Source organism: Lissotriton helveticus, chromosome 1_1 (genome assembly GCF_964261635.1).
Source record: "Lissotriton helveticus chromosome 1_1, aLisHel1.1, whole genome shotgun sequence".
Taxonomy (NCBI): domain Eukaryota; kingdom Metazoa; phylum Chordata; class Amphibia; order Caudata; family Salamandridae; genus Lissotriton; species Lissotriton helveticus.
Window position 1 is genome coordinate 68,292,076 of NC_136057.1, and position 21,929 is coordinate 68,314,004.

The 21,929-nt window shown below is 48.5% G+C and overlaps 1 protein-coding gene across 5 annotated transcripts in view; it reads right to left on the minus strand.

The window, feature by feature from the left end:
• Positions 1–1,806: 1,806 nt before the first annotated feature.
• LOC144827674 (uncharacterized) overlaps positions 1,807–21,929 on the minus strand; it is a 171,917-nt gene continuing 151,794 nt past the window's right edge. For all 5 annotated transcript variants that reach the window (XM_078685920.1, XM_078686124.1, XM_078686077.1 and 2 more), the window contains one exon: positions 1,807–3,524. In XM_078685920.1, coding sequence (XP_078542046.1) covers positions 2,266–3,524 — 1,259 coding nt within the window. In that variant the 3' untranslated portion in view covers positions 1,807–2,265. The remainder of the gene's footprint in view (positions 3,525–21,929) is intronic.

Here is a 21,929-nt window from a genome sequence, read left to right on the forward strand (position 1 = left end):
CAACAATTTTTGCTAATTTTCCTGGCCTATGGCTCCCCCCAGATGTTGACGAGGTCTTATCCCCCAGGTTAGTCGCCAAGTCTTCAATAAGATTATCTATATCAGTTAGGAAACAATTGCCTGCAGTGTGTGTTACTGCCCACACATTCCTTTTCTCCCCCTGAAGTCTTACCACAACTTTCCTCTTTCCCATCTTGGCAGTATTTATCCTATACGGTTCTCCCAATGGGCCAAGGCAGGGTTGTAAAACAAATCCACAACAAAACACGATTAGGCCATTACAAAATCCACATGAAGTGGGTCATACAAAGTTAGACCAGTGTATGAATCTTTGTTACCATATCCTTTGCGAAATCAGGATGGCTACTTGTCAGGGAATAAGGGTGGTTAAAACACTTGAGCCTGAGCCAAGAGGGTGGCCCAGCCTCCTCCGGGAGATGACGGGCTGCTCTTGGACCCGGCACATCCCATGGGAGCAACAATATCCTTTTGACGCGCCTGCTCGGCTCCATGGTTGGTGCAGCCTACCAGCCGCCGGGAAGGATGGTCAAGATAGTTCTGTTCCCCACCTAGGCAGCAATCAACTGGGCGTCCTAGAAATGTGTGTTATTCTAGGGGACTTTGGAGCAAGGAGAAGTGCTCTGACCAGGGTACGGCCACAGTCTTCACAGACAGTAGGGTTGCTTTGCAGAATTGGGTGTTGCCCTGGAGAACGGAGACACAGAAGTACAACATCATGGGGTAACCTCTGCATGTGGCATGTTGAGAGACTGCTTCAGACCCAAACAGCCCGATTCTGGGCACGGCTAACATTCTCCCTCTTTCCTATTGCACAAGGGTGGTGTCACTGCTTCTGTAAGCCCTAACCAGACACACACTGTAAACTATGAATACATTAACAACCTTTCCACCAGACGCTACCCAAACATCCCAATCACATCACATTGCTCCTTTTCTAGAGCAGAAGGCACTTGAGGAAGGTGATGCGAGCAGCAGGGACTTCCTTTTGCATTTGGAGGGAAGCTTCCATTACAGTTCTTTGAGTGTGTGCATGGATTCCTCTTTGCAAGTTGATGAAGCCTGGTAAGATTCTTTCACTACACAAAAGTCAAAACTATCGGCATTGCAAACGCTCAGTTATTATAGTTATGTATAGGTTGACTAAAAGGACCCACAAGAAGCAGGAGAGCACCAACCACAACTTCAAACAGCCTGCAGGGCACACAGAACAGTCACTCACACTACACACTGAAGAAGCACAACAAGACACTCACAAATCCAGGAGAGGGCAGGAGACTTGACAGGGCATTCCAGGTGAGGGATTACGTAACAGCAGGGGAGGGATTAAATATATATATTGTTTCCTTTTACTTGGCAAGCAATGTTGCCTCTCTTTGGAAACACTTACCATAATAAGGACTCATGAGGGTAGCACTTTAACTGCATTTAACTCTGGTCACTGAAACAAAACTGATGGATTGTGTGCAGAATCCTGTGTACCGTGCGAAATCACAGCTCCATATCAGAGTTCAGATGTAAACAAAAGAAGACAGGCCATACTAGCACAGGTTCTTTGCAGCACAACTGAACTGCAAAACAGTGGTAAAAATGTAAAGTGGCAGACAAGTGTGTTTGCTGGCACAGCAGCTTCCACCATTCCGTAGTGAGGCCCATGGGCTCAGCATGAAGCCCCCTGTTAAGACTTCATTAGTTTGAGTTTGAAAGAGGGGGTACCTTTGATGCATTGTAAGGAGCACAATATGGAGAATTTTACCTTCTTAGATTAATAATTTAACACAAGCAGCGTTCACCTTCCAAATGTTTTTTAATTAATTATGTGTTTGTGCTACTTATAATTACATTCATTTCTATGCAATAATTATTCATTATTTAAGTACAGAAGAGTTTCAAGAAATGTATACATCTTTAATACAGTAAACTTTATCAGAACCTGATTCAGACAGTTCACAGTTCTAGAATATGTCTGTAAAACTAACATACCCTGCAGCTTCTGGTATAAACCAAGACCAGTCTCTATTCAGTCTGGTCTTTGAAAATAATAAGAATGGAAACATTTTAAGGTGAAAATCCTCACCAGCAGGTTATGCAAAAAAAAAAATCAACAAAAAAAATCTTTACAGTGAAAAAAACCCGTAACATGAAGGTGCACTGCTGGATGGGAGGAATGGTACAGTACTAGTGATTTTTCCTTAGTTTTCCTTATTGCCTTCGGTCTAGAGGTAAATGTAATAACCTGATTCCTGTTCATGTGTGTATGCGTTGGTGCCTGATCACATAGTATGGCTGTCGAAACCCCTTTCCGCAGTAAGCACATGTGTAAGGTTTCGCTTCCGTGTGTCTGACTGCCTGGTGCTTTACAAGGGCTGACTTATTCCTAAAACGCCTCCCACAGACAGTGCAGGTGTAAGGCCGCTCCCCCGTATGTGTTCTCTGATGTTTAACTAGAGAAGACTTATCCGTGAAACCCTTTCCACATTCACTGCAGACAAAAGGTTTCTCTCCAGTGTGGGTTCGCTCATGTTTGATCAAGGATGCCTTATGGGTGAAACAATCGCCACATGTGAGACACGCAAAGGGCTTCTCTCCAGTGTGTATCATCCGATGGGCTGTCAGCTGTGATGACTGACGGAACCTCTTACCGCAGTCACTACATGTAAAGGGCTTCTCTCCAGTGTGTGTGCGGTGATGTCGGTCGAGGCAGGATTTCTGTCTGAACCTTTTCCCACAAACATTGCATTTGTATGGCTTCTCACCTGTGTGTGTTCGCCGGTGTGTACTAAGGGACGACGAGTCACCAAAACACTTTCCACAAAACAGACAACTGTAGGGTTTTTCTCCGGTGTGTTTCCTTTGATGAATAGTTAGAGTTGAGATATGGTTAAAGTTCTTGTTACATTCTTTGCAAGTGTACTGTTTCTGCTCTATATGTATTTGTTGGTGATTAATCAAGTGGGACAACTGGTTGAACCTCTTCCCGCATTCTTTACACTCATACTGTTTCTTTCCTGTGTGTATTAGCTGGTGTCGTAGCATGTGAGATGAGGAGCCAAACCCCTTCCCACATTCGCTACATTTATATGGTTTCTCGCCTGTATGTATTTGCTGGTGTTTTATCCTTGTGGATAAATGAGTAAAACTCTTCCCACAGATGGGACACAAATATGGTTTCTCGCCTGTATGAGTTCTTCTGTGGCTGTGGAACGAAGAACGGTACATATAGCTTTTTCCACATTCAGTGCATGTATAAATCCTCTGGTGGGTCTTTCTTCTCTCTGGTGTGCTACTATGAGTTGGTTGGCTTACATTTTCCTCAATTTTAATGGCCATTTTGTGCAATTTGTGATTTCTGTTTTTTGTCTTGTGTTGCTTTTCTCTAGCTTTTTTCAGTTCTGAATAATTCACGACCATCTCTTTTCCTTTTCTTGATTTTACTAAACGAGACTTCAAAAAATTTGTAAACTCTTCTTGGTCCATTTTCTGAAATTCACTCTGGAACACACTGTCTGTTGGATTGAAAGAAAGTTCAGACATTATATCAAAAGCCATTGCAAACAGAGATTTGGTAAATCAGGTACGACTGGCAAATTTCAAGTTAGAACAGTCTTGAAAAATCTGGAGAATTTGCTAGACCAGGGCTTATTACCTACACACCGCGGTTCAGTGTTTTTTTTATCGACAAGTAACATACGTTTAAAAAAAATAACTAATAGTTCGAACAAGTTTTAAAGAGATGTAGAAAATCCGACTTTAGAAAGTTCCCCCTTAATGCTCATACAACATGCTTTCAAGCAGTAATTTCTAAATGTATGAGTGATTACAAAGACCATTAAATGCATCACAGTATTTAAGGAGCCAAACAGTATCACCTGCAACAAAAATGGAAGTATCTGTATCATGATCTAAGGTGGATGCCAGCCAGAATGCTTACGAATAGAAGTATTTAATGAATTACATTTTCTTTAAGTTTCTAAATGGAAATATTAGAGCATTGTTTTTATCCTTATTTGATCTGGAGAGGCACAGGCAGTCAGGAAAAAAACAAAACAAAATTGAATAAATCTAATTTCGCAAGAGGCACAATCATTTTCTCATTTGCCAGAAGATTTGACCCAACCACAGCAGTTTGTGTGGGGTAAGGTTTATGCTTTTCATCAAAACCTAAGCAAGTAAGTGAGTCATAAAAATGAAATTCATTCCACTTGTACACTTATTGGGTTGGTTGTATTGCACTTGCATTTATTTTATGAACGGGTCATAGTAGCCAGACGAGTAGAGTATTTTATTTACTCCTGTACTGTGTCAAATGCTCAAGTGACAGTCTGTGTCTCAGGTACTACACACCAGTTAATGCTGCATTTTTCCCCATTTGAGAGTGCTGCTGTGGACGACAGGAGCAACTTCCGTCTGTTTGTGTGTCCAGACTGTTAGCTACTCGTGTTTCTCTCGTCTTTTTCTAGACGTACCTTTTCTGGACTGACACATTAAAAGGCAGATACAGGCAGTGGACACCTAGAACACAATCGTATAATTAGCAAAGCTCCATGATACAGGTCGCTTTAGGATTCACATGGACTGATCCAGGACACCTCTGGATCTTCACATTACAGGGTGGTGTGAGTAGGGAGGTATTTTAGATGATGTCTTTTCTAGGAAATCCAGATGATTCTCTTGACATGCAGAGGGCTACAGGACATACAGTCCCAGATTTTCAGAGAAATAACTTTTCATCCATCACCTTTCCACCGATATGTATCCATTAGTTCTACATACACATATTTTTATATTCTCATGACATTATTGTCTGCTAGTTTAGTAGGTAAAATTATTACTAATACTAACAGACAGAATATATACCTATATTCTGCCCTTTAGCATTAGTAATAATTTGTACAGGATTTACTGCTGCTATTGATTTCTTTATGTATTTAGTTCTCACAATATATTTTCACGTGTGCAAGGGGAACTTTCTCACATATGGCATGGGAAAGGAACACTTGTGTTTCACACACCTTTTCTGCTTATTACCAGTATAAAAATCCCTGCCTCACACTTGCTCAGGAAGAGCATCTTTGTACCACAGGGAGCCTCACACTGCGTTTAATGGAGTACAGCACAAGGCTCTCACATGCTGTAGTACGAGATGCCCCCGTTAAAAAGGAAGGTATGTGTCTCAATGAAGCAGCAGGACAGTATAGGGATGCCAAAAGAAACACATATTAAGTTGACTATTTTCTTATTATTCATTTTTCTTGTGTTTGCGTTTGCCTACGATGTTGTAATTACTATGATAATCCTTTTGCACATCTTCAAAGCCCATATAAACCATAAAGAAATGTTACTTAGGTATAACAATTGGTTTGTGGCTTTTAGTGTTGCTAACCACATGCTCTGCTTTCACCAGACATCTAGTATTGGATTCAAAGTGGATACGTTACTTACCTCCAGTAATGGGTTTTCTAGAAGAGACTCTATTTAGTCAACTACAGAGGGAGGTGTTTAGCTACTGCTCCTCAATGTCCAAAGATGATGGTAGAGATTGGGATGCCCGAGGGCAGAACCCGTCCCTGTTGCTGAAACATTAGGTCCTCCTCAAAGGGCAGCCTAATCAGAGATCAGATGCTCCAGCCCAGGAGTTCTGGACACCATACTCTACATGCCCAATCTGGTGTCACTGGATGGTTAAGACCCACTCTGTCCTGATCTTCTTGAGAACTCAGGCAGGAGTCGAATGGAATTGGGGGGAGGCATAAGGCAGTCTCAAGTTCTACTCGCAGCGGAACGTGTCTCCGGAAACTCCAACCTGCAGAACTGTTGATATTCCACGTTCTTACAGGTGGCGAACAAATAAAGCCATGGTTCGTCCCATTCTCTGACGAGAGCTTGTGCAACCGCCAGGTGTAACTGCCACTTGTGATTCACAAGGCACTGACGGCTCATTCGCCCTGGCATTCAATGATCCTGCCAGGTGGTTCACCACCAAGACAATCACTGGAGGCAAGTTTGCTGAAGATCTGTCACAGACATTTGATTGCTACAGTCCTTATTTGACTTAAAACCTTTTTTGGGAGTGGACATGTACATGGTACACTGTGAAATACGTTTTTGATTGTGGTAAGGGTTCCTAAGAAATGAATGATTGCTCTGGATCTGCCAGGTGAGGTGGAAAGAACATGCGAGTGGCACCTACATTAGCTCTTCACGTCATTTCTGCTGCAGAACAGCGTCAGTGTATAGCTGGCACCACCTCCCCCCTTGCAAAGTTACTGCTGAATGGGGGCATATATCATGTGCAGAATGACTCAAATTAATGCTCCATTAAAGTCAGAATGCATTGACTTAGAGTCTCATTATGTGTTTTCCTGTCAGCATTGAGATGTTGGAGTACTTGTGAGAATAGTATGTACCATTACTTTATTTGTAAATCTACAGGCTGCCTACGTGGAACACCCAGTGTGTAAAGTTTTCAGTTTGTATTGCTGTAGATCACATGCTATACACAGAGAGGATGGCAGAACCCTCCATCTGCAGCAACTGATGACCATTTTGAAGCCCCACTAATATAGGCCAACAAAGTGTTTCATAGGAAATAAATAGCAGCACTTATCTGTAGAATGAGAACAAGATGGGCGGTCAACCTCAAATCTAGGGAACCAGGTTCGAGTGTCGGCAATGATGCTGAACATCCTGTGATTCTGGGCAAATCACGTAATCTCCCTGTGCCTACAAAAAAATGAATGTGTGTCCTCATGTAATGCAACTGGTGCTATGTAAAGCGATCTGATACCCGAACCTGTAAAAGATAAAACAAGCATTTTCAATGCAATAGGTCTCGCATTTGCGATAGTTTAAGCTATTAGCATTGTAAATGACAATGCCTTTTATTTGTGTTTTAAAAACCAAAACAGAAATAAAAGACGTTATCATGTACAATGCAAATACATCAAACCCGCGTAAATGCGAGACCGATTGCATTGTAAATGCTTGTTAGTCATCCCTGTGTGTTTAAACTGTCTTAATGTACATTAAGTCAAAGCCATTATTAACGTTTTTGTAACCAATAAGTATATTTTTCCTGTGATGCATTAAATGTGAAAAAAGTTTCTATACCTGTCCTAAGTATGTCTGCTTACCAGGAAACACCAAACTTGTTCTACTGAAATTAAATGTGATAGTTAATATTTCCCCAAAAAATAAAAAAATCTTCAAATATTTGGCTGACTAAAATGTTTGGGTGGCTTTTTTTCTTCTTTTTATTTTTGCGGCATATGCTTGCAATTTAAAAATAAAATAAATATCAACCATAGCTCTAGATTGCCAGTGTTGGATCTACTGGCTTAGCCAATAGTTCTTCTCCAGACAAGATCACACCTTTTTTCATGGCGTAGGGCCGGAACAATCCCCGGCTTGGTGACGGACGTGGACCTCTGCCCTGAGTGGCCCAGCTGCATGGAAATCTGTTAGGAGCTGTGGGTTTTTAAATCGGGATTCTTTTTAATGACATGTTCCGTCGGCACTCTTCCTTGTGCATGACGGATACCTCCTAATCTTCATTACCTGTGTGTTTTTGTGCCTCAGAGACCGCTGTAGAGAGGAGGAAGCGTGATAAGCAGTGCTTAACTTGTGCTGGTGGTTGCACAGCCCTGGAATTTATTTTTCACAATCTGGTTTTGAAACAGTGGTAAAGCGAGAACGCAGATGTTATGGTCTAGTTGTTGTGATCAGGAATTCCCTCCCATTGGTTGTCAGGCACGCGCTAATAGATATGCAAAGTATGTATAAAGCTGACGTCACCGGGTGCTATGGTTATTCCGTGACTCTGCGCAGTCACTGCCGCACAAGCTCCTTTCTTTATAATTAAACTTATAAATAATTATATTCTTGTGGACATTACCTTATTCCGATAATATATTCATTCTACGGTGAAGCATTTCACTACAATGGCGACGAGGTACGGGATCTGATTTCACTAGGAGCTTGTGTGGAAAGTTCTTCAGAGGTTCTACAGTTCGTTTCGAATTTCTTCAGGATTTCTACATTTCATTTCAAGGCAAGTTAAGGCATTTCTTTCTTAAGCTAATTCAAGGCTGATCGGTAATTCTTATTTTTTACATTTCGAGTTGTTATCACAGGATTGCCGAAAGAAAAGCGGTTTCGTGATATTGACATGAGGTCATTGTCGGGCGGCGTCTGAAAGATAACTAAAAGGCAAGTGCGGATGTTCGTGAAGTTTTTGTGTTTAAAAATTTCGGCGTTACAAAGATTTCGATGTATTTTTCAGAAAAAACATCAAGAAGAGTTTGAGAGGCGTTTGAGGGAATTCGTTCGTTAAGCGAAATTGACAGTTACTTTCAACTGTCAGCTGGAGGTGACGCATACCTCATCCGCATTCAGTTATCCGCTTCAGTTTGTACAGCTGGTCATAGCGCGTCGATACGTCATTGACGTAAGTACGTGCCGCCATTTTGTGCAACAAGTTTTTTTTTCAATTCTCGTCAGAGATTCTCTCAAGTACTGATTAGCGGTGTATTCACTGAGCTCTCTAGCGCCGGTTCAGTTCACAGGATCACTAAGGAAATTTACATGTACTTATCGTGTAGAAATACTTTCCGACATTGATTTTATTTAATTAAATTTTCACATTACAAGTATGTTATAAGTATGTTATAGAGAGTGTTTTATGATTATTTTATGATTCAGGTGCGATATTTTAACATTTTAACATTATCTCACATTATTGAGCCTGGCATTTGTCAGTTCATTTCAGTTTTGCTAGTTGTGTCTGCATCACCATTAATTTATCTATTAAGAAAGAGGAGGAGGTCAAAGTTGAAGTCATGTCTAATGAAAATATATTCAATGCTCCTGCCCACTTCCTGGAAATTCCTGGTAAACCAAGTATGAAGTGGAAGAGCTGGTATATGGCATTCGAGAATTATATAGTGGCCATCAATGGCAAGAAATTTGATGCAGAAAGAAAAAAAGCTATTCTGTTTGGTTTGTTGGGAGTGGCTGGTCAGGAAATGTTTGTAAGTCTTCCTGAATATGAACCAGATCCCGGTCAATTTATTCCGCTGGATGAATTCCAGGAGGCAGTTAAGAGGTTGGAGAGACAATTTGATGAAGACGAAAACATTATGGTGGGCAGACATCGTTTTGCCTTAAGAAAACAATTAGAGTCCGAGAGTGTTGAAGAGTACATAGGAAATCTAAGGGTGTTAGCAATGAAATGCGATTTTGGTGACATGACAGATATCTACATCCGAGATCAATTTGTGTTCCATTGTTTTGAGCAGAAGATCCAGGAACGTTTATTGGCCTGCAAGAAACCTACTTTGGCAGAGGTTGTCGATATCGCCAAGGGTATCGAACGTTCACTCGAAAGTAGAAGGGAATTGGCAAAAGCAAATCAATCAGTCAATTCAAATATAGCGTTGGTAACTGACAGAAGAAGGATAAATAGTAATATGAGAAAAAATGATAACCCTAACTATGATTCTAATCCTTCCCCTGTAATATGCTTCAGGTGTGGTTCCCCGAATCATAAGGCCGATTCCACATATTGTCCAGCCATAGGAAATAGATGTACCAAATGCAAAAAAATAGGGCATTTTCCTAAGGTCTGTGGAAATTTTTATAAGTGGCGTAACGATGATGCAAGGATTAATATGGTGGATGAGTTAGAGGAGGATACGTGCTTTAATATCGTTATCTAATATATTCATCTACATAGTTCACACCTTTCATCTGTCATTAAAGGGATTTAAAGGTGACTTACAGAGTACTATTGGGTAGTAGGGTATGTTTCCTTGGTCTTTTATCTCTTTCCTATAGGATTTTCAACTAGAAGCCATCACGTAGTAAGTATACAGTTCAGATGTTGCATACATGTTATATATATTCAATGTGAGTTATTGAAGTTCATGTGATCTAAACTCTTTCCCCTGCATATAAGTAGTAAGTCACTTCATATTTTCCTCCCCTTTCATTAATATTATTTTGTTGTATAGGCAGTTAGGTTTAGTTTATCCTCATTTCACTTGCAGTTCATCCGAGAATGTATTGAAGGGAATCTCAATTCTGAAGTTCTCATATTTCTGACAATATTTAATTTTTTTTTTTTATTATTAGAAGCTGGATTAGTCATTTTGTCGAGTAAGTATGTTCACGGTTCAAATGTTCGACCTAAAGAATTAGGTACATAAGGGCGGGATCCATCTATCGTTACTTATTTCGCTTACTGGATTGGCTCTACATAATATAGTATGTCATTCTATAAAGTGTCAATTATCGTTACTACTCACATACAGTAGTTTTATGCAAAATATGTTAAGTTTTCTTACATATATTTTATAGCAGCTATTGAAGTGTGTTGTTCGAGCATGTAATTACTCATATATCAGCATTCAAGCTACTATTAATAATATACATTTGTATGTGACTCCAGTCTTCGGTTTTCCACTCCGCAGTATCTTCTTATGTATTTTTTTTGCAAGGACATTATTACCATCCCAATTAGTGGAGCTCCATTCCAGTTGAACCATCTGTCTGCCACTCATATTACGTACTATTTACAGTCATGGAACTTTTCAACGTTACATTACCTTTTATTCATACTGCCATTGTATGTCATTATTGATTTTAACATGTAGCTTTCTTATAATGAAGTATTATATATATATATATATTTTTTTTTTGTCAAATAGGAAGTGTGTCAGCTCTTATTTCTGTTGATTATACTTATACAGTAATTGCCATATGTTGTGCATAATTCATTTCGTACAGTAAACCTAACTTCCAGTTAGGTTAGACATCTCTTTATTATTGTTTCCTACAGCTTTCTGATGTTCAACCTTTGTTTTTCCCTTAAGAAAAGGAGATGTTATGGTCTAGTTGTTGTGATCAGGAATTCCCTCCCATTGGTTGTCAGGCACGCGCTAATAGATATGCAAAGTATGTATAAAGCTGACGTCACCCGGTGCTATGGTTATTCCGTGACTCTGCGCAGTCACTGCCGCACAAGCTCCTTTCTTTATAATTAAACTTATAAATAATTATATTCTTGTGGACATTACCTTATTCCGATAATATATTCATTCTACGGTGAAGCATTTCACTACAGCAGAGATGAAAACGGGTCCGTAAGAGTGAGATGAACAGAAAGTGTGGAGAGCTTGAAGAAAGAGGCATATGGTGGAAGACAAGTCAGCCGCAGCATTGCAGCGCCGGGATTCGGTTGCAGGGCGACAAATTCAGTAGCAAGAGTTTGGACCCCTGCACTTTTTTTGAAAAATTATGCACTGAGGGAACAAGGGTACAGGTACGAGCTCAGAAAGGAGGGAGGGAACAAAGGCTGTCACGAGAACATGGGCGTTAACCCCCAAGAGGAGGCAAAGTAAAAGGGGGCAATCGGAAAGGGCGAAGAGATGTTTTTTAAGATGAGTCAGTACAGGACGGTACAAAGTGACAAGTGGCCAGTCCCTTATGCGGCTACAGCGAAGGTCTGGGTGTAATCAGAGTAGAAGGATACAATCCCAGCAGGGCCCACTGAGCAATTTATCCTTCTGATATCAAGGACGTGAGCACCACGGACTAGTGATCTTTGAACTAGAGTGTGCAGCGCTTAGACGCTAATGAACGTCTTATTGCTATGAAAGAACTAGTGATAGAGGAGGAAGTTGTGTCGGACCCTGAGGTTAAAGGAAGCCGGGGCAAGGATCATTGCACCCCCAGATTGACCGACAGGAAGAGGGACGGCGGCCTCGGGCACCACTTCAAGCCTGGGAACTTCCTATACCGTGAGTAAACCCATAGTAACAGGGTTTTGGAGGTCACAGCATTTTTCCTTGAATGAGTATTCCTCACGCTGGGAAATACAGCAGTAATCCAGACCGAGGTGTGAGTAAGACAGTACTACTCATGCGCATGCTGTGTGTGTCGTGCCCCATAGCAAAAACCAATGGGAACATCTTCCAATTATCCCTATATGAGCGCAGATAGCGCGGGTGCTTTATCGAAAGTTGCTACAGCACATTTCAATGTAATTTTTGGCAATCTGGTTCCACTAAAATAGAAAGAGTCTTTCCTTTGGCCCCCCTTTATCTGAGCAGGCAGAACGTCCCGGCGTTTGGCGGTTTGGACGAATGAGGACTTTCCACATTTTGTGTCTTTTTTTGCTGGAACTTGGAAGCATAGGAAGTAAAATGCGGGCCTGGAGTCCAGGGTCCTAGCTTGACAACAGATATGGATCTTTTCCTGAGGGTAGAATGCTCGAGTCCCACGGATGGCTCAGTGAGCTATGCACATTGATTTATAGTGGTTTGCCTGGCCACTGGGATCCAGTGTAGGGGGAGCAGGCGTGACGTGGCTCCTAAGTGGAAGATTACGCAGCTGTCTGAAAGTTGCATTCTGGATTCAGTGTGGTTTCCAAAGGGTTAGTTGGGGTGCTCTGGGCTATCCAGTGGGTGGGCAAGATGACGGGTACAAGCGTGATGTAGATGGGAGCTTCTGTGGGAACCTGAGGTACGGGAGAGTCTGACACAGTCGTGGTTCCTCCAGTGTAATAACCAGTACTTCCCTATAAATCACGCGGCTGGTTAGAAAACAAGCATGTGGGTCGTGCTGAGAAGCTTGGAGCACTCAGGGTGGAGATGAGTGTTCCTTAGAGGCAGAACCAGCAGACAGGTTTAGCCAAAGGGGGGTAAGGAAAGTGAAAGCGAAAGCACGCGACCTCACAGGAACACACACGCAGTCCTTACGCACTGCGCATGCGTGCGGCCAACTTTGCCTGGGGCATGGAGCGCACGGCAGTGTCTGGGGCTCCCGGGAGCTGAGGGAGCCCTCCGTGTTGTAGCCCATGTGATGGAGGCATGAAGCGTGTGCCAGGTGATGTGGCAGAGTGACTAAGCCTGTAGCGGAAAGAGCCCGGTGAGTGGGGGGAGTGGGTGGGTGTGCACGTGTGTGTACGTGTGCGTGTGTGTGTGCGTGTGTGTGTGTGCGTGTGTGTGCACGTGTGTGCACGCGTGTGTGTGTCTGCGCGCGTGTGTGTGTGTGCATGTGTCTGTGTGTGTGTGTGTGCGCGCGTCCTGATCCATTGTGAGTGTGAACAGCATGCCGGACTCGGAGCGCGTGCCGATTCCAGCATGCTGCGTGTGCCCATCTGGGCCGGTGACTATAGGTCTCGCAGGCGAGACAGCGCTTTCGCGCTGTAATCGACAGGTGCAAGACCTAAAAATAAAAAGATATCTCCCAGATAGCCCTTTATCCATGCAAAACAGATCTGTATTGAAGAATATCCCAATGTGAAATCCCAGACTTGGAGATCATTTTACCCACACATGTTGGAGAACAAAATGCCACAACTGATTCATCTTTCATATCGATCTCATCCTGACAATGTAATAAATGAAAGCTTTTTCAAGAGAATACAACTTTGGGGGAAAAGTAGACTGTGGGCTATTCCATTGCCTGATTAATATGGAGTTGGAAAATTACTTCTGGGAGGAAAGTTGGGTACATACACAAACCACCTCTGTTCATGTACCTGCATATGTGGTTCTTCAACAGAATGATGTCAAAGGTCATTCATTCTGTGCAAGAAAATGACAGACAACTGAAAGACATCGTTCCACTTTAGAGCTTGTAAGGTACTAGCATGTAATGGATCACAGGAAGGCACCGGTGCTTAATACTTAACACCAGCACTAATTTATGACAGTAGGGGCAGACCGCACCCTGGGGGAGAGGCAGCCCCCTCAGCCCCCGGGAGAGAGGCAGATCCTCACGCCCCGGGGCGAGGTGGACCCCCCACACCCCAGAGGGAGACACCCCCACTCCCCTGAGAAGAGGCAGACCTCACGCTCCCAGGGGAGAGGCAGACTCCCACGCCCCCAGGGGAGAGGCAGACCTCACGCTCCCAGGGGAGAGGCAGACCCCCACGCCCCCAGGGGAGAGGCAGACTCCCACACCCCCAGGGGAGAGGCAGACCTCACGCTCCCAGGGGAGAGGCAGACTCCCACGCCCTCAGGGGAGAGGCAGACCCCACACCCTCAGGGGAGAGGCAGACCTCACGCTCCCAGGGGAGAGGCAGACTCCCACGCCCTCAGGGGAGAGGCAGACTCCCACGCCCCCAGGGGAGAGGCAGACCTCACGCTCCCAGGGGAGAGGCAGACCCCCACGCCCCCAGGGGAGAGGCAGACTCCCACACCCCCAGGGGAGAGGCAGACCTCACGCTCCCAGGGGAGAGGCAGACCCCCACGCCCTCAGGGGAGAGGCAGACCCCCACGCCCTCAGGGGAGAGGCAGACCCCCACGCCCTCAGGGGAGAGGCAGACCTCACGCTCCCAGGGGAGAGGCAGACTCCCACACCCCCAGGGGAGAGGCAGACCTCACGCTCCCAGGGGAGAGGCAGACCCCCACGCCCTCAGGGGAGAGGCAGACCCCCACGCCCCCAGGGGAGAGGCAGACCTCACGCTCCCAGGGGAGAGGCAGACCCCACGCCCCCAGGGGAGAGGCAGACCTCACGCTCCCAGGGGAGAGGCAGACCCCCACGCCCCCAGGGGAGAGGCAGACCTCACGCTCCCAGGGGAGAGGCAGACCCCCACGCCCTCAGGGGAGAGGCAGACCCCCACGCCCCCAGGGGAGAGGCAGACCTCACGCTCCCAGGGGAGAGGCAGACCCCACGCCCCCAGGGGAGAGGCAGACCTCACGCTCCCAGGGGAGAGGCAGACCCCCACGCCCCCAGGGGAGAGGCAGACTCCCACACCCCCAGGGGAGAGGCAGACCTCACGCTCCCAGGGGAGAGGCAGACTCCCACGCCCCCAGGGGAGAGGCAGACCTCACGCTCCCAGGGGAGAGGCAGACCCCCACGCCCCCAGGGGAGAGGCAGACTCCCACACCCCCAGGGGAGAGGCAGACCTCACGCTCCCAGGGGAGAGGCAGACCCCCACGCCCTCAGGGGAGAGGCAGACCCCCACGCCCCCAGGGGAGAGGCAGACCTCACGCCCTCAGGGGAGAGGCAGACCCCCACGCCCCCAGGGGAGAGGCAGACCTCACGCTCCCAGGGGAGAGGCAGACTCCCACACCCCCAGGGGAGAGGCAGACCTCACGCTCCCAGGGGAGAGGCAGACCCCCACGCCCTCAGGGGAGAGGCAGACCCCCACGCCCTCAGGGGAGAGGCAAACTCCCACGCCCCCAGGGGAGAGGCAGACCCCCACGCCCTCAGGGGAGAGGCAGACCTCACGCTCCCAGGGGAGAGGCAAACTCCCACGCCCCCAGGGGAGAGGCAGACCCCCACGCCCCCAGGGGAGAGGCAGACCCCCACGCCCTCAGGGGAGAGGCAGACCCCCACGCCCCCAGGGGAGAGGCAGACCTCACGCTCCCAGGGGAGAGGCAGACCCCACGCCCCCAGGGGAGAGGCAGACCCCACACCCTCAGGGGAGAGGCAGACCCCCACGCCCCCAGGGGAGAGGCAGACCTCACGCTCCCAGGGGAGAGGCAGACCCCACGCCCCCAGGGGAGAGGCAGACCTCACGCTCCCAGGGGAGAGGCAGACCCCCACGCCCCCAGGGGAGAGGCAGACCTCACGCTCCCAGGGGAGAGGCAGACCCCCACGCCCTCAGGGGAGAGGCAGACCCCCACGCCCCCAGGGGAGAGGCAGACCTCACGCTCCCAGGGGAGAGGCAGACCCCACGCCCCCAGGGGAGAGGCAGACCTCACGCTCCCAGGGGAGAGGCAGACCCCCACGCCCCCAGGGGAGAGGCAGACTCCCACACCCCCAGGGGAGAGGCAGACCTCACGCTCCCAGGGGAGAGGCAGACTCCCACGCCCCCAGGGGAGAGGCAGACCTCACGCTCCCAGGGGAGAGGCAGACCCCCACGCCCCCAGGGGAGAGGCAGACTCCCACGCCCCCAGGGGAGAGGCAGACCTCACGCTCCCAGGGGAGAGGCAGACCCCCACGCCCTCAGGGGAGAGGCAGACCCCCACGCCCTCAGGGGAGAGGCAGACCCCCACGCCCTCAGGGGAGAGGCAGACCCCCACGCTCCCAGGGGAGAGGCAGACCCCCACGCCCTCAGGGGAGAGGCAGACCCCCACGCCCTCAGGGGAGAGGCAGACCCCCACGCCCCCAGGGGAGAGGCAGACCCCCACGCCCTCAGGGGAGAGGCAGACCCCCACGCCCTCAGGGGAGAGGCAGACCCCCACGCCCTCAGGGGAGAGGCAGACCCCCACGCCCCCAGGGGAGAGGCAGACCTCACGCTCCCAGGGGAGAGGCAGACTCCCACACCCCCAGGGGAGAGGCAGACCCCCACGCCCCCAGGGGAGAGGCAGACCCCCACGCCCTCAGGGGAGAGGCAGACCCCCACGCCCTCAGGGGAGAGGCAGACCTCACGCTCCCAGGGGAGAGGCAGACCCCCACGCCCTCAGGGGAGAGGCAGACCCCCACGCCCTCAGGGGAGAGGCAAACTCCCACGCCCCCAGGGGAGAGGCAGACCCCCACGCCCTCAGGGGAGAGGCAGACCTCACGCTCCCAGGGGAGAGGCAAACTCCCACGCCCCCAGGGGAGAGGCAGACCCCCACGCCCCCAGGGGAGAGGCAGACCCCCACGCCCTCAGGGGAGAGGCAGACCCCCACGCCCCCAGGGGAGAGGCAGACCTCACGCTCCCAGGGGAGAGGCAGACCCCACGCCCCCAGGGGAGAGGCAGACTCCCACGCCCTCAGGGGAGAGGCAGACCCCCACGCCCTCAGGGGAGAGGCAGACCCTCACGCCCTCAGGGGAGAGGCAGACCCCCACGCCCCCAGGGGAGAGGCAGACCCCCACGCCCTCAGGGGAGAGGCAGACCCCCACGCCCTCAGGGGAGAGGCTCCTGTGGAAGAGGCAGACCCCACACCCCCAGGGAAGAGGCAGACCCCAACGCCCCCAGGGGAGAGGCAGACCCCAACGCCCCCAGGGGAGAGGCAGACCCCAACGCCCCCAGGGGAGAGGCCCCCGTGGAAGAGGCAGACCCCACACCCCCAGGGAAGAGGCAGACCTCACGCTCCCAGGGGAGAGGCAGACCCCAACGCCCCCAGGGGAGAGGCAGACCCCAACGCCCCCAGGGGAGAGGCCCCCGTGGAAGAGGCAGACCCCACACCCTCAGGGGAGAGGCAGACCCCCACGCCCTCAGGGGAGAGGCAGACTCCCACGCCCTCAGGGGAGAGGCAGACCCCCACGCCCTCAGGGGAGAGGCTCCTGTGGAAGAGGCAGACCCCACACCCCCAGGGAAGAGGCAGACCCCAACGCCCCCAGGGGAGAGGCAGACCCCACACCCCCAGGGGAGAGGCAGACCCCACACCCCCAGGGGAGAGGCAGACCCCAATGCCCCCAGGGGAGAGGCAGACCCCAATGCCCCCAGGGGAGAGGCAGACCCCAACGCCCCCAGGGGAGAGGCCCCCGTGGAAGAGGCAGACCCCACACCCCCAGGGAGGAGGCAGACCTCACGCTCCCAGGGGAGAGGCAGACTCCCACGCCCTCAGGGGAGAGGCAGACCCCCACGCCCTCAGGGGAGAGGCAGACCCCCACGCCCTCAGGGGAGAGGCAGACCCCCACGCCCTCAGGGGAGAGGCTCCTGTGGAAGAGGCAGACCCCACACCCCCAGGGAAGAGGCAGACCCCAACGCCCCCAGGGGAGAGGCAGACCCCACACCCCCAGGGGAGAGGCAGACCCCACACCCCCAGGGGAGAGGCAGACCCCAATGCCCCCAGGGGAGAGGCAGACCCCAATGCCCCCAGGGGAGAGGCAGACCCCAACGCCCCCAGGGGAGAGGCAGACCCCAACGCCCCCAGGGGAGAGGCAGACCCCAATGCCCCCAGGGGAGAGGCAGACCCCAACGCCCCCAGGGGAGAGGCAGACCCCAATGCCCCCAGGGGAGAGGCAGACCCCAATGCCCCCAGGGGAGAGGCAGACCCCAACGCCCCCAGGGGAGAGGCCCCCGTGGAAGAGGCAGACCCCACACCCCCAGGGAGGAGGCAGACCCTCACACCCCCGGGGCGAGGAAGGCTCCCACACTCCCGGGGGAGAGGCAGATCCCCACAACCTCTTGGGAGAGGCAGACCATAATTGTCCTGACTAAAGAAAAAACAAACATAATTATAGGGGGACACTAGAACATGATTGTGGATCAATGGATGGATCGATCAGTTAAACTTGACCTGAGGCACCCAAGAGATAGGTATTCTGAAGAATATGATTTCAGATCATGGTCTAATGGACCCCTGGAGACTGGTACACTGGGTAGAAAGGAACTACACCTACTTCACTTGCATGCACAAGTGACAATAGCGTACTGATTAACTTATTAATGGCAGGGCAAAATCTGAGAAGAATGTATATGAACACCTATAATGACAGACTCCCTGAAAATCATAAAATACCCAAGTTATTTCTTGCTACCTATTTGAGTGGCGAGATCTCAGTCACCTCAAGGCAGATTTTAGGCGCCTCAGTGAGGGGGGTGCCGACGCGTTTTGACCTTCGTGTGAGGACCGTGAGGATTTTTTCAGAAGGTCCTCCTCAGGGCTGGGCGATTCTGTGTAGGACTTTCATGAATGCCATAGTGAGTCTTAAGCTGGTGTCCCGATCCTGAGAGCGTGGACCTTCATAAGTTTTTAACTTCTTCTTTGCTATTTTGTGGTGAACACTCTTCGTGTCAATCTTGGTGAATGTTCTATCGTCCTTCTGCGATGTCCTCGCGTTTCTGGTTAGCCCAGCCCTGAGGAAGACCTTCTGAAAATCCTCACGGTCCCCACACGAAGGTCAAAACGCGTTGGCACCTCCTTACTGAGGCCAAGGGCTTCCCTGTTTGAATCCACACAGATCTTGAAAGACATCTAATCTAGGCTGGATTTAGACACCCCTGATATGGACTTTTACAGGTTCTACCTGACCTCACCACTTTGGACCTAGGAATGATTACAGTATGGAGGACATATAAATTAGTAAAACCCGATACTTTGTAAATACAGTAGGACCTTGAAAATCAATCAGATTAAGGTTTATGTATTTCAGGTAATGCATGTAATGTGTAGATGTCATTGTATATAAGGTTTCATGCATATTGTCTGGAAAAAGTTTTCACTATCTTTGGATAATTGTATTTATGTCACTCAAAAGAAAACCAAAAGAAGAAGAATCAAACAAATATATTTTTTTTGAGAAAATGAATTATGCGTTTTGGTTCTCTAAAACTTGTGCATGTATGAAGGCTTATTTTGAGATAGCATTGCATCATTATTTTGACATTTTTACACACAGTAAGACGGAGGAAAGATTTCACCCCATCAGTACCAGTTTATAACCAAAATACACCAATTAACATCAGAGAGATGCCTAGTCAACCTTTGTGAAGGGGCTTCCACTCCGCAGGCATACGTGCTGCCACATTAGAAGCTCACCTGGCCTGGCCCGGAACAGCAGGGGTCCCTTAAAACCCTGGCTGTCTTGTGCAGAGTTAAGCCGTTTACCCATGCCGCTTTCTTCTCACCCCCTCCCTACCATCCCTCTCTCCTCCCCTAACCCCGGATCCCTCTCTCACTTTGCAGGACATTTTCTTTCCCCTTTTTACAACTTCTGAACTCTCCCCATTCAACCTCTTACTTCACCTTTAATCACCTTTTGCCATCCTGTCTTTTTGCTGCCCTCATCTCTAACAGTCTCTCGCATTTATCTCATGGCCTCTCTGGCCCCGTCACCTCCCGTGCCCCTCAGCACTTCTCATTCACCTTAAGTATCTCTATTCAAATGTTTGTCTATTTGTATCTTACACCTCTCCAGTCTCCCCATTCATCTTTTCCATCTCCCCTTTGTTCTTCCATACCTTCTTGAACCAACGTCCCTTTCCCCTGTTACATCAGCACCAGTGCCTAATTTGAGTGGGTGGTTTCCGGTGCTCCGCACTGGCACCTAATTGTGCAAACTGGCAATATGACAGTCTTCCACATGGTGGCTCCGGCTTTTGTAATTTAGAGATGATCAAAATAACAGCTGTTTAATAATTCAATATACAATAAAAACAATAAACTCTGACACCTATGCCATTCTTATAGCTTTGGGGGCTTGAAATAGTCTGAATAGTCACACTTGTACAAGTGTTATGATTGGTAGTTGCATAGGTATTGTCATTGGCCGCACAGGTAAGGCAATGGGTGGGTGGTTGAAGTTGCAGTGGCCTACTGGTGAGGGCCCTGGCACATGTGTTATTACAAATTAATCACTGCTCAGCACCCACCCCAGTACTCCCTCTCTTCCCCTATGGCTGCTGTCCCTCACCCATGTCGCATCAAATTATGTTTTTAGGTCACAGATCATCTCTCAGCTATCTTCTCTCACAGTTTAACAGAAGCCCTCACCTTTGGCTCACACTCAATTCTTGTGTGTCTGCACTTCCCTTCGGCACTTCACATTTCTCCTCATTCCTGACCTCTTCAATCAAATTCTATCACTCCCTTGCTGTCCTCTCATATCCTCTCCTCACCGAGCATATGGGTCGGACCTGTATGCTCCCCTCGGCCAGTGCCACTATGCTTATTGTTCCCTAATTCAGGAACCCTCCTTTGCTTCTATCCATCAAGAATCTATTATCCTTTAGGAAGATATAAAAACCTGGCTCTATGCTCAGTTACCCCATTTGTCTGGTTCTCCTTCCCCTTCTGTGTGTTTCTCATTTGCCTTCCGGCAGCAGATGGTCATTAGCCCCAGCACACTTTTTGGTAACAGTAGCGCACTACAAATGTAAATAATAATAATAGGCAGAAGCAGGGGAGGCACGAGACCTGAACCTCGGGGAGGGAAGGAGGGGTTGGGGGCGGTCGCTACAGTCCCAGCCAGGGCTGGCCCTAGCACTGGTGGCACATGGTGCAACAGTCTTTTTTGGTGCCCCCCCCCCCGTTTCCTCCTCCTCCATGAATTCCCTCACTACCACCTCATCTCTCTATAGCACCTTTCTGACAAACATTTCATTTTTTGATAGCGCTACTCATAGTTTACACTCAGTTCTGTGATATGCATGGTACGTGTTCTCTGTAGCAGGCGCATTAACCCTCTGCACTGTGCGGGTGACAAGAGTACCCATGTGAGTGCACGGTGAGTGATGCAACAGTGTGAGAGTACGGTAAGATGAGTGACTGCAGGGTGAATTTGGAAGAAATGCACAGATGCAAGGGGGAGAGTTTATGAAAATTAGCCATCATAATGCAGGGTGAGTGAGGTGAACAGAGGAATTTGGGTGTGGATGTAAGTGCAGAGTGGGACAAATGAATGCATGATTAGTGATGGGCTTGTTTGAGTGAGGTTGCAGATTGATCCGTGAGGGGGACAGGTGAGTGAAGTGTCACATGAGTGCATGTAGTAGTGTGCTCGTGTGACTGAAGGGTGAGGTAAAAAAAAAAAAAAAAAAGGTATAAGGTGAACAGCGCAAGTACATTGTGATCACAGAGTGCAGGGTGAGCGGGTGAATGGTGAGTGCATGGTGATCAGTGTGAGTGCATTGTGATCGCTGTGAGTGCAGGGTGGGCATGAAAGTGAAGGGAGAGAATGAGGAGTGAGTTTTCTGAATGCAGGGTGCATTCCCAGACACTTGAAATAACTCAGCATGTTATTGACGGCCACGTAGGGTTTAAGATATAAGTTAAACTACTGCTATTATGGCATTAATCAGGGATCGTGAGTGGAGGAAATAAATAATATGCTGATCCTGAAACAAACTTCCAGTCCTATGGTTAGGGTTGCAAGCTCATTATTTTGTTTGCTCAGACGATACAAAATTAAGCAATCACCTAAAGCTGTATTTTCAGCACTTATCTGTGCATACTTAGAACAGCAAATATAAATAGAAAGCACTTTTAATTGTGTTCAAGGGCTGCCTCAATGATCCATGACTG